The 13483-nt window shown below is 39.3% G+C and overlaps 1 protein-coding gene across 3 annotated transcripts in view; it reads left to right on the forward strand.

The window, feature by feature from the left end:
- Window positions 1-1950: 1950 nt before the first annotated feature.
- LOC133457563 (ephrin type-B receptor 2-like) overlaps window positions 1951-13483 on the forward strand; it is a 100289-nt gene continuing 88756 nt past the window's right edge. For all 3 annotated transcript variants that reach the window (XM_061736939.1, XM_061736940.1, XM_061736941.1), the window contains exon 1: window positions 1951-2464. In XM_061736939.1, coding sequence (XP_061592923.1) covers window positions 2320-2464 — 145 coding nt within the window. In that variant the 5' untranslated portion in view covers window positions 1951-2319. The remainder of the gene's footprint in view (window positions 2465-13483) is intronic.

The raw sequence follows: 13483 nt of genomic DNA on the forward strand, positions 1-13483 counted from the left end.
CCACCACCAGGGGGAGCTGCAGTTCCTGCTGCCACCACCAGGGGGAGCTGCAGTTCCTGCTGTCACCACCAGGGGCTTTAGAGCTGCAGTTCCTGCTGCCACCACCAGGGGCTTTAGAGCTGCAGTTCCTGCTGCCACCACCAGGGGCTTTAGAGCTGCAGTTCCTGCTGCCACCACCAGGGGGGCTGCAGTTCCTGCTGCCACCACCAGGGGGAGCTGCAGTTCCTGCTGTAACCACCAGGGGGAGCTGCAGTTCCTGCTGCCACCACCAGGGGGAGCTGCAGTTCCTGCTGCCACCACCAGGGGGAGCTGCAGTTCCTGCTGCCACCACCAGGGGGCTTTACAGCTGCAGTTCCTGCTGCCACCACCAGGGGCTTTAGAGCTGCAGGTCCTGCTGCCACCACCAGGGGGAGCTGCAGTTCCTGCTGCCACCACCAGGGGCTTTAGAGCTGCAGTTCCTGCTGTCACCACCAGGGGGAGCTGCAGTTCCTGCTGCCACCACCAGGGGGAGCTGCAGTTCCTGCTGCCACCACCAGGGGGAGCTGCAGTTCCTGCTGCCACCACCAGGGGGAGCTGCAGTTCCTGCTGCCACCACCAGGGGGAGCTGCAGTTCCTGCTGCCACCACCAGGGGCTTTAGAGCTGCAGTTCCTGCTGCCACCACCAGGGGGAGCTGCAGTTCCTGCTGCCACCACCAGGGGCTTTAGAGCTGCAGTTCCTGCTGCCACCACCAGGGGGAGCTGCAGTTCCTGCTGTCACCACCAGGGGGAGCTGCAGTTCCTGCTGCCACCACCAGGGGCTTTAGAGCTGCAGTTCCTGCTGTCACCACCAGGGGGAGCTGCAGTTCCTGCTGTCACCACCAGGGGCTTTAGAGCTGCAGTTCCTGCTGCCACCACCAGGGGCTTTAGAGCTGCAGTTCCTGCTGCCACCACCAGGGGGAGCTGCAGTTCCTGCTGCCACCACCAGGGGCTTTAGAGCTGCAGTTCCTGCTGCCACCACCAGGGGCTTTAGAGCTGCAGTTCCTGCTGCCACCACCAGGGGCTTTAGAGCTGCAGTTCCTGCTGCCACCACCAGGGGGAGCTGCAGTTCCTGCTGCCACCACCAGGGGCTTTAGAGCTGCAGTTCCTGCTGCCACCACCAGGGGGAGCTGCAGTCCCTGCTGCCACCACCAGGGGGAGCTGCAGTTCCTGCTGCCACCACCAGGGGGAGCTGCAGTTCCTGCTGCCACCACCAGGGGGAGCTGCAGTTCCTGCTGCCACCACCAGGGGGAGCTGCAGTTCCTGCTGCCACAACCAGGGGCTTTAGACCAGTTCACCTAAACAACCTCTGAAAACATGACATATTTATTAATTCTTCTTGAAATGCAGATTGCACCAGATGGAGCTGAAACAGATAAATGCATCTTAAATAGTTGTATTGTGTTGATTATTTCTTCAGATTGATTTATTTTCTTCAGACAATGATCCAAATTCTTACCTTCAAACTTTACTCACAGTTTCAGCAGAAAAAAATACATATATATATATATATATATATATATATATATATATATATATATATATATATATATATATATATATATATATATATATATATATATATATATATATATATATAAATATATAAATATAAAATAAAAAAATATAAAAATATAAAAAAATAAAAAATATATAAAAAAAATAAAATAAAATAAAAGACATTTAAAATTTACATTTTAAAGTCTACGTTTCAACTGCAGCAGAAACTGCTGAACCGGAGTTGAGCAGGAAAACTTCCTGGTTCCCCCCCCCCAGCAGGAACTCCTTAATGGTTCCTGACCCCCAGCAGGACGCGGGGAGGGGAGGGGGGGTTTCCAGACCCCCCACCAGGGAGGGGAGGGGGGTCTGGGTTTGTCCCTCCCCCTCCACTTGGTTCCTCCCCCTGATCCGACGGCTCTTCCTCCATCATCCTGCTCCGTCCCACTTCCCTCCATCATCTCTCCATCACCACCATCATCCTCCGGAGGAATGACGAGGTCTGGATGAATCTGCTCTTCCCTCCATCTCCTCCATCGTTCCCTCCATCTCCTCCATCATCTCTCCATCATCTCTCCATCTCCACCTTCGTCCTACGGAGACGAGGATGACGAGGTCTGGATGAATCTGCTCGGCGTTCCCCGCTCGGGTCCCTGCTGTCGTCCAGCCGGACGTCTGGAACGTCTGGAACGTCTGGAACGTCTGGAACTCCGTCTGGAACGTCGTCTGGAACTACGGGAACCACAGGAAGCTCTGGATTAACCCCTGGAACCTCAGGAACCTCTGGATTAACCTCTGGAACCTCTAATGTCTGGGACCAGGGGAATACCGGGATTAACGTCTGGAATAACGGGAATAACAGGAAACTGTGGAATAACTGGAATCAGGATGGAGCTGCTGATGGACCTGATGGTCCTGGTGCTGATGCTGCCGGGAGTCTGGACTCTGGAAGGTAGGGGGGTCTGGGGGTCTGGAGGGTCTGGGGGTCTGGATCAGAGTCTGGTTTGGGGGTCTGGGGGTCTGGGTGCCTGGGGGTCTGGGGGGTCTGGTCTGGGGGTCTGGGGGTCTGGGGGGTCTGGTCCAATAAACAATTCAATCATAAAAATTATAACAAATAAAGACTTAAAATATCGTGCTTCACCTGTAATGAGACTGTGTAATATATTAGTTTCACTTTTACACCAGATTCTTCACTTGTAGCTTATTCTACATTATTATTATTATTATTATACATCATTATACATACAGAAGGCTAGTTCAGCTGCTAGCATAGGAGGCTAGTTCAGCTGCTATATTGTTGTCTGTCTGTACAGTCATGCTAGTTCAATGCTATTAAAGCACTTTAAACTTTAAATCAAAGCATTTTGTTTTTTTCATATAAAATAAATACATTTCTCTGTAATTTAGAAGTTTTGTGGATGTTCCTTTTTTTGGCTCCTGCGCTGCTGAAATCGCTTATTTCTATTTCTGAAAGGTGGCAACGCTAGTTTCTATACGGACAACAACAACCAATTAAAGCTGCAGCAGCGTTGATCGGAATGATCGGGCCCTCACCCTCCTGGCCCTCGCCCCCTCCAGGTCCCCCCAACAAGAAAATATTCAAAATACGATAAATGTAACAAAAAACTTAAAGCAGCACAACGTAACTTTCAGCTTTTCTGAGTTTGGCGGCTCCTTTGGACAAAAGCGGTAGTGCTTTACCAGAAAGAACACTACGTTTCCCATGAGCACCAGCGCGTACTGCCGGAAAACTCCTGTCCCGTCGCTGCATTTGTTTTGAGAGAAGACGGGACGCTTTTCTGTTTCACCAAGTGAACAGACGGAACGCAAAAAAAAGATGTTGAACTGCTGGAAAGGAACTGGAATTTACCGGGATACCTTAAACAAGGAAGCCAGGGAGCAGTATATGGAGAAATTCTACTGAAGAATGGAGCTCCCGGTCGGAGCTCCACTCTTTAGAAAAGATTTACTGCCGCAGTTCTGCACAACCACCGTCTCCGGCTACCTTGTTTAGGAGTGTTTGGCAGCTGCTTTGGTAAATGTTTGACTCGCCATGTGTTTCAATAAATTAGTATAATAGTACAACATACAGTACATGTTTTGTATTACTCTTACTTCTCTTTTCTTTTTTTTTTTGACTGCTATATTATGCTGAAGAGGCTCCGAGGCGTGAGCAATATTTTAGTTTTTCTTGTGAGATTATTTTTTTCCTCTGCAGCTACAAATAAGAGTTAATATTTTTTCCTCAACAAACTAGTTTTATCTGAAGATTGGGGTTAATCACCGCAGAGAGCTGGCCAGCAACTGCGTTTAGCTGGAGAAGTGGGGAATAAAACCCGTGTTTTGATCCGACCCGGTCTGCGTGAGTGTTTGTGGTTTAAGGCTGATTTATGGTTCTGCGTTAAATCGACGCAGAGCCTACGGCATAGGGTACGCAGCGACACGCACCGTACGTTGCACGTCGCCACGTACCCAACGCCGTAGGTCTGCGTCGATTTAACGCAGAACCATAGTTCAGGCTTTACTGTGTGGAAGGTTTGGTCGTTACAGCCGCGATCCAAGCGAGGCGACGACTCTTTCACTCTTTTACTTTGTTATATCAGATACTTGGCCTGCGTGGTTCTGCCTCCGAGCAGGAAAGCGTTGTAAAGTTAAACCATTAGCGATCTTTTCCCCACGTCTGTTATGTGGAGCTGCTGCTGCAGCAACGGGTTACCAGCTTCTGCGGAGCTGCGCTCCAAGCCCCGCCCATTTTCGTCTCGACTAAGAATCGGGAAGGAGGGGGAAGTGACGTATGCCGTAAAGTAGTCAAAGTCGTAAAAATGTGTAGTTTTTTAGTGTGGCAGGGTTCCTACCATGCTCCTCAAAGTTACATAGTGCCAGTGAAGGTGATACAGACCCCTCAGACCATGACAGAGGTTCATTAAACCTGTTGGAAGTTGATGTACCATCACAATGATGATGATGAAATATGATATTACGGTGGAAAAGTTACGTAGTGTCGCTTTAAATAACTGGCTGCAAAGTTGGCTTAACATTGTTTGGTAGAACATTGTTAACCAAAATTGAATCATTATCCAGGTTAATCTATCCAGCATATTCTCTTGCAATCCCACCAAGGATTATAAAGGAAATTAATAGAATAAATTGTAATTTCATATGGAAAAATAAACAGCACTATTAGGGATGCACCGAATCAATATTTAGTATCTGTATCGGCATCAATATTGAAAAAAACTCTAGATCGGGTATCGGTAACAATGGGCCGATCCATAGGAACAGATCCCTTACGACAATAACATGTATGGATTTCATTGTGATTGGATGAAGGAAACAGCAATTACAGCACATAATTTGATGAAAAATGTATACCTGACCAAAAGGTGGCGCTATGCAGTTCATCCAAGATTGTCATATCCACTTGTTCTGAATGGAAGTCAGATTAAATGATTAAATGTACAGATTTGGGTCAATTTGGACCAAGTATGTTTAATTTACATCATGGCGAGACACCGAAATTTGACTACCTCTAACGGCACCGCCCTTTGATAAAAACGTATCGTTTTCTCTGTCAGTCATCGTCAATGTCTTACCTATTATCTGACCAACTTTGAGATCCATCCGCTCATCTCGCTTGGAGCACAGATGCATACTAGAAGACATGACAATTCCTGGTGCCAACAGGTGGCGCTACAACCGATCCTGAATATTCCACCATAGATGTCTTTAGGCTCAACCTACAATCATGCACATACGTTTTCAACCACATCAAATCATGTATTGCTGAATTACAGCCAATTGATGTTTCTGATATGATGATGCTTCTGTTGATGAGCCAATCTGATAAAATCTCTAGGAGGAGTTTGGTAAAATACGAGGCCTAGAAATGACCAGAATTCATGAAAAATGCAATTTTCTGTTCAAAATGCCGGACTTCCTGTGTAACTTAGAGCATGGGTCCAAGAGACTTTTTTGTAGATCTTTGTCTGATATAATAGACACATAAAGGTCATTGCTGTAAGTCAAACCATATTGTGGGGCTCTTCAAAAAACATAAAATAGGTGGCGCTATAGAGCCCATTCTTGTGGACCCATGCCTGTCGCCCATAAAATACGTAATTTTCCGCGACTCTGGAAGCGTCTGCAAAATTTGGTGAGTTTTGAAGCATGTTAAGGCCTCCAAAAAGGCAATTCATTTCTCGGAAGAATAATAATAATTAAAGCTGCAAGCAGCGATGAACGGGCCCTCGCACTCACGGCCACCGCCCCCCATGAACATATCAGACATGACACCACCCACGCAGTGGCGAAACAACTCAGCACCGGGCCCCGATGCAAGATCATTAAACCGGGCCCTGCCCATCACAATGCAAAACAGACACGCTGTGATTGACGCAATCTCACAGCAGATGCATCACCATTCAAATTACAACGGGCACTACTGACAGCTTTAACCCTTAACACAACCACAGCGCACATAGATATGTTTAAAAAAAATCCCATATATATAGCACATATAACCAACAGCATAACGCACACAGTGCGCCGGTGTGCGACAGAACACCGACAGTGCCAACAGCTGAGAATAAACCCACACAGCGCACAGATTGAAATTTGGTGGCACGGCGGCACACCACAAATAAAAACATCATAAACACGCATAAACACAAACAAACTGTGATAGACTATCACTATAACAAATATTAATAATAATGGGTCATTACTTACAATTACAGTTTGACTTTCCGGGCCTTCCGCTGGGCAAAGTCATTAATTAATTCCTGACAACAGTTCAACTCTCAAGCCTGAATTATGGTTCCACGTTAAACCGACGCCGTAGGGTACGGTGCGCGTCGCCGCGTACCCTGCGCCGTAATCTGCGTTGGTGTAACGCAGAACCATAAATCAGCCTTAACTCCTTTCCTCTCCTCACTCGCCAACTCTTCCTCTACGCAAATATGGGTTACACATGCGCACTACACCGGCATCATCCGAGATCATCTATAAATTAAATTTTGTATTTAAACTAGATATATCTTCATAACCAGGCCATAATATTGATGTAAAAAAAAAAAAAAAAAAAAGTCCAAGCCCGGACGTCCCCAGGTCCTGCACGTGCGGGCCCTTATGCAGTCGCATAGGGGCCCGCAAGTCCCCAGGTCCTGCACGTGCGGGCCCCTATGCAGTCGCATTGTCTGCATATATGGTAGTTTCGCCATTGCACCCACGACTTTCTATGTCAAACCATTCAAAAGTTATAGCAGAAAAAAGGGACAACCAATCAGAAGGATAACTGATAACTGATAACTGATAACTGCTAACAGCTAGAAGCTAACAGCTATTTACAGCAGCAGCTGCTTCTCAGAGATCAATCGCTGATGTCTTTCCTGATTGGCATCATATCAACAAACGTTTAGTTCTGTCTGAATGTGTTTTCCCAGAATGCACCAGGGCAGTGAATGTTTTAGCTTCATTCCTGTTCAAACTGTTTGATACTAAGACCTGAAAATATCTGGGGAGTTATATAATAATTTATATATATATATATATATATATATATATATATATATATATATATATATATATATATATATATATATATATATATATATATATATAGGATTAGATCCGACATCCTTAAATCTGTCTTTAATGCTGGTTTTCCCGCTGGTTCTGGTTCTGGTTCTGTTCTGGTCCTTCTCTGACATTTTCATGTGGAAACATCGATCAATATTCAGATCAATATTCCTTGTTCAGGAGAGCGTGCTGGTGCTACCGCTAACGGATCAGAATCTGACCCGCTTCCTCCTCGGTTCTGACCCACTTCCTCCACGGTTCTGACCCGCTTCCTCCTCGGTTCTGACCCACTTCCTCCACGGTTCTGACCCACTTCCTCCACGGTTCTGACCCACTTCCTCCACGGTTCTGGATGTGGGTCAGAGAGGAGGTTCTGTCTGCTGGAGAGACGCCGGGCCTGGAACCAGAACCAGACAGAACCAGACAGAACCAGATAGAACCAGAACCAGAACCAGACGAGTGAACCGACCGGTTGAACCGGGACCAGACGAGTGAACCGACCGGTTGAACCGGGACCAGACGAGTGAACCGGCCTCAACCTGCCCGTCTTGGGTCCGTTAGCTCAAACAGAGAAGATACAGATTCTACAGTTTCAACTCCTTATTGGACGTAGAGAGCGACGACTGCACTTTTATTATCTTTGCTTTGTTTAAATTGTTTTAGAAAAACATTCTGCCATGAAATGCAGCTGTAGCTTCATCTTAGCATTGAATCATTTGGTTAGAGTGTGATAAACAACATAAATGAGCATTGGTAAAACAGATAATCCACTTAGGCTAACTAGTAAAACAGCTAATCCACATAAGCTAACTAGTTGAACAGCTAATTTACTTCAGTTCACTAGTAAAACAGCTAATGTACTAAATTCACTAGTAAAACAGCTAATCTACTATAGTTCACTAGTAAAACAGCTAATGTACTTAAGTTCACTAGTAAAACAACTAATCTACTATAGTTCACTAGTAAAACAGCTAATCTACTATAGTTCACTAGTAAAACAGCTAATCTACTATAGTTCACTAGTAAAACAACTAATCTACTATAGTTCACTAGTAAAACAGCTAATGTACTTAAGTTCACTAGTAAAACAACTAATTTACTATAGTTCACTAGTAAAACAGCTAATCTACTATAGTTCACTAGTAAAACAGCTAATCTACTTAAGGTCAGTAGTAAAACAGCTAATGTACTTAAGTTCACTAGTAAAACAACTAATTTACTATAGTTCACTAGTAAAACAGCTAATCTATTATAGTTCACTAGTAAAACAGCTAATGTACTTAAGTTCACTAGTAAAACAGCTAATGTACTATAGTTCACTAGTAAAACAGCTAATCTACTATAGTTCACTAGTAAAACAGCTAATCTACTATAGTTCACTAGTAAAACAGCTAATCTACTATAGTTCACTAGTAAAACAGCTAATCTACTATAGTTCACTAGTAAAACAGCTAATCTACTATAGTTCACTAGTAAAACAGCTAATCTACTATAGTTCACTAGTAAAACAGCTAATCTACTATAGTTCACTAGTAAAACAGCTAATCTACTATAGTTCACTAGTAAAACAGCTAATCTACTTAAGTTCACTAGTAAAACAGCTAATCTACTTAAGTTCACTAGTAAAACAGCTAATCTACTATAGTTCACTAGTAAAACAGCTAATCTACTATAGTTCACTAGTAAAACAGCTAATCTACTTAAGTTCACTAGTAAAACAGCTAATCTACTTAAGTTCACTAGTAAAACAGCTAATCTACTATAGTTCACTAGTAAAAAAGCTAATCTACTATAGTTCACTAGTAAAACAGCTAATCTACTATAGTTCACTAGTAAAACAGCTAATCTACTTAATTTCACTAGTAAAACATCTTATCTACTATAGTTCACTAGTAAAACAGCTAATCTACTTAAGTTCACTAGTAAAACAGCTAATGTACTATAGTTCACTAGTAAAACAGCTAATCTACTTAAATTCACTAGTAAAACAGCTAATCTACTATAGTTCACTAGTAAAACAGCTAATCTACTTAAATTCACTAGTAAAACATCTAATCTACTATAGTTCACTAGTAAAACAGCTAATGTACTTAAGTTCACTAGTAAAACAGCTAATCTACTATAGTTCACTAGTAAAACAACTAATCTACTATAGTTCACTAGTAAAACAGCTAATGTACTTAAGTTCACTAGTAAAACAGCTAATGTACTTAAGTTCACTAGTAAAACAGCTAATCTACTATAGTTCACTAGTAAAACAACTAATCTACTTAAATTCACTAGTAAAACAGCTAATCTACTTAGATTCACCAGTAAAACAGCTAATCTACTATAGTTCACTAGTAAAACAGCTAATCTACTATAGTTCACTAGTAAAACAGCTAATCTACTATAGTTCACTAGTAAAACAGCTAATCTACTATAGTTCACTAGTAAAACAACTAATCTACTATAGTTCACTAGTAAAACAGCTAATCTACTTAAGTTCACTAGTAAAACAGCTAATCTACTTAAGTTCACTAGTAAAACAGCTAATGTACTCAGATTCACTAGTAAAACAGCTAATCTACTTAAGTTCACTGGTAAAACAGTTAATCTACTTAAGTTCACTAGTAAAACAGCTAATCTACTTAAATTCACTAGTAAAACAGCTAATCTACTATAGTTCACTAGTAAAACAGCTAATCTACTTAAGTTCACTAGTAAAACAGCTAATCTACTTAAGTTCACTAGTAAAACAGCTAATCTACTTAAGTTCACTAGTAAAACAGCTAATCTACTATAGTTCACTAGTAAAACAACTAATCTACTATAGTTCACTAGTAAAACAGCTAATCTACTTAAATTCACTAGTAAAACAGCTAATCTACTATAGTTCACTAGTAAAACAGCTAATCTACTTAAATTCACTAGTAAAACAGCTAATCTACTATAGTTCACTAGTAAAACAGCTAATCTACTATAGTTCACTAGTAAAACAGCTAATCTACTATAGTTCACTAGTAAAACAGCTAATCTACTATAGTTCACTAGTAAAACAGCTAATCTACTTAAGTTCACTAGTAAAACAGCTAATGTACTATAGTTCACTAGTAAAACAGCTAATCTACTTAAATTCACTAGTAAAACAGCTAATCTACTATAGTTCACTAGTAAAACAGCTAATCTACTTAAATTCACTAGTAAAACATCTAATCTACTATAGTTCACTAGTAAAACAGCTAATGTACTTAAGTTCACTAGTAAAACAGCTAATCTACTATAGTTCACTAGTAAAACAACTAATCTACTATAGATCACTAGTAAAACAGCTAATGTACTTAAGTTCACTAGTAAAACAGCTAATCTACTATAGTTCACTAGTAAAACAACTAATCTACTTAAATTCACTAGTAAAACAGCTAATCTACTTAGATTCACCAGTAAAACAGCTAATCTACTATAGTTCACTAGTAAAACAGCTAATGTACTTAAGTTCACTAGTAAAACAGCTAATCTACTATAGTTCACTAGTAAAACAACTAATCTACTTAAATTCACTAGTAAAACAGCTAATCTACTTAGATTCACCAGTAAAACAGCTAATCTACTATAGTTCACTAGTAAAACAGCTAATCTACTATAGTTCACTAGTAAAACAGCTAATCTACTATAGTTCACTAGTAAAACAGCTAATCTACTATAGTTCACTAGTAAAACAACTAATCTACTATAGTTCACTAGTAAAACAGCTAATCTACTTAAGTTCACTAGTAAAACAGCTAATCTACTTAAGTTCACTAGTAAAACAGCTAATGTACTCAGATTCACTAGTAAAACAGCTAATCTACTTAAGTTCACTGGTAAAACAGTTAATCTACTTAAGTTCACTAGTAAAACAGCTAATCTACTTAAATTCACTAGTAAAACAGCTAATCTACTATAGTTCACTAGTAAAACAGCTAATCTACTTAAGTTCACTAGTAAAACAGCTAATCTACTTAAGTTCACTAGTAAAACAGCTAATCTACTTAAGTTCACTAGTAAAACAGCTAATCTACTATAGTTCACTAGTAAAACAACTAATCTACTATAGTTCACTAGTAAAACAGCTAATCTACTTAAATTCACTAGTAAAACAGCTAATCTACTATAGTTCACTAGTAAAACAGCTAATCTACTATAGTTCACTAGTAAAAAAGCTAATCTACTATAGTTCACTAGTAAAACAGCTAATCTACTATAGTTCACTAGTAAAACAGCTAATCTACTTAATTTCACTAGTAAAACATCTAATCTACTATAGTTCACTAGTAAAACAGCTAATCTACTTAAGTTCACTAGTAAAACAGCTAATGTACTATAGTTCACTAGTAAAACAGCTAATCTACTTAAATTCACTAGTAAAACAGCTAATCTACTATAGTTCACTAGTAAAACAGCTAATCTACTTAAATTCACTAGTAAAACATCTAATCTACTATAGTTCACTAGTAAAACAGCTAATGTACTTAAGTTCACTAGTAAAACAGCTAATCTACTATAGTTCACTAGTAAAACAACTAATCTACTATAGATCACTAGTAAAACAGCTAATGTACTTAAGTTCACTAGTAAAACAGCTAATCTACTATAGTTCACTAGTAAAACAACTAATCTACTTAAATTCACTAGTAAAACAGCTAATCTACTTAGATTCACCAGTAAAACAGCTAATCTACTATAGTTCACTAGTAAAACAGCTAATGTACTTAAGTTCACTAGTAAAACAGCTAATCTACTATAGTTCACTAGTAAAACAACTAATCTACTTAAATTCACTAGTAAAACAGCTAATCTACTTAGATTCACCAGTAAAACAGCTAATCTACTATAGTTCACTAGTAAAACAGCTAATCTACTATAGTTCACTAGTAAAACAGCTAATCTACTATAGTTCACTAGTAAAACAGCTAATCTACTATAGTTCACTAGTAAAACAACTAATCTACTATAGTTCACTAGTAAAACAGCTAATCTACTTAAGTTCACTAGTAAAACAGCTAATCTACTTAAGTTCACTAGTAAAACAGCTAATGTACTCAGATTCACTAGTAAAACAGCTAATCTACTTAAGTTCACTGGTAAAACAGTTAATCTACTTAAGTTCACTAGTAAAACAGCTAATCTACTTAAATTCACTAGTAAAACAGCTAATCTACTATAGTTCACTAGTAAAACAGCTAATCTACTTAAGTTCACTAGTAAAACAGCTAATCTACTATAGTTCACTAGTAAAAAAGCTAATCTACTATAGTTCACTAGTAAAACAGCTAATCTACTTAAGTTCACTAGTAAAACAGCTAATCTACTTAAGTTCACTAGTAAAACAGCTAATCTACTTAAGTTCACTAGTAAAACAGCTAATCTACTTAAGTTCACTAGTAAAACAGCTAATCTACTATAGTTCACTAGTAAAAAAGCTAATCTACTATAGTTCACTAGTAAAACAGCTAATCTACTATAGTTCACTAGTAAAACAGCTAATCTACTTAAATTCACTAGTAAAACAGCTAATCTACTTAGATTCACCAGTAAAACAGCTAATCTACTATAGTTCACTAGTAAAACAGCTAATCTACTATAGTTCACTAGTAAAACAGCTAATCTACTATAGTTCACTAGTAAAACAGCTAATCTACTATAGTTCACTAGTAAAACAACTAATCTACTATAGTTCACTAGTAAAACAGCTAATCTACTTAAATTCACTAGTAAAACAGCTAATCTACTATAGTTCACTAGTAAAACAGCTAATGTACTTAAGTTCACTAGTAAAACAGCTAATCTACTATAGTTCACTAGTAAAACAACTAATCTACTATAGTTCACTAGTAAAACAGCTAATGTACTTAAGTTCACTAGTAAAACAGCTAATGTACTTAAGTTCACTAGTAAAAGAGCTAATCTACTATAGTTCACTAGTAAAAAAGCTAATCTACTATAGTTCACTAGTAAAACAGCTAATCTACTATAGTTCACTAGTAAAACAACTAATCTACTTAAATTCACTAGTAAAACAGCTAATCTACTTAGATTCACCAGTAAAACAGCTAATCTACTATAGTTCACTAGTAAAACAGCTAATCTACTATAGTTCACTAGTAAAACAGCTAATCTACAATAGTTCACTAGTAAAACAGCTAATCTACTATAGTTCACTAGTAAAACAGCTAATCTACTATAGTTCACTAGTAAAACAGCTAATCTACTATAGTTCACTAGTAAAACAACTAATCTACTATAGTTCACTAGTAAAACAACTAATCTACTATAGTTCACTAGTAAAACAGCTAATCTACTATAGTTCACTAGTAAAACAGCTAATCTACTTAAGTTCACTAGTAAAACAGCTAATCTACTTAGATTCACTAGT

Source organism: Cololabis saira, chromosome 12, assembly GCF_033807715.1.
Source record: "Cololabis saira isolate AMF1-May2022 chromosome 12, fColSai1.1, whole genome shotgun sequence".
Taxonomy (NCBI): Eukaryota; Metazoa; Chordata; class Actinopteri; order Beloniformes; family Belonidae; genus Cololabis; species Cololabis saira.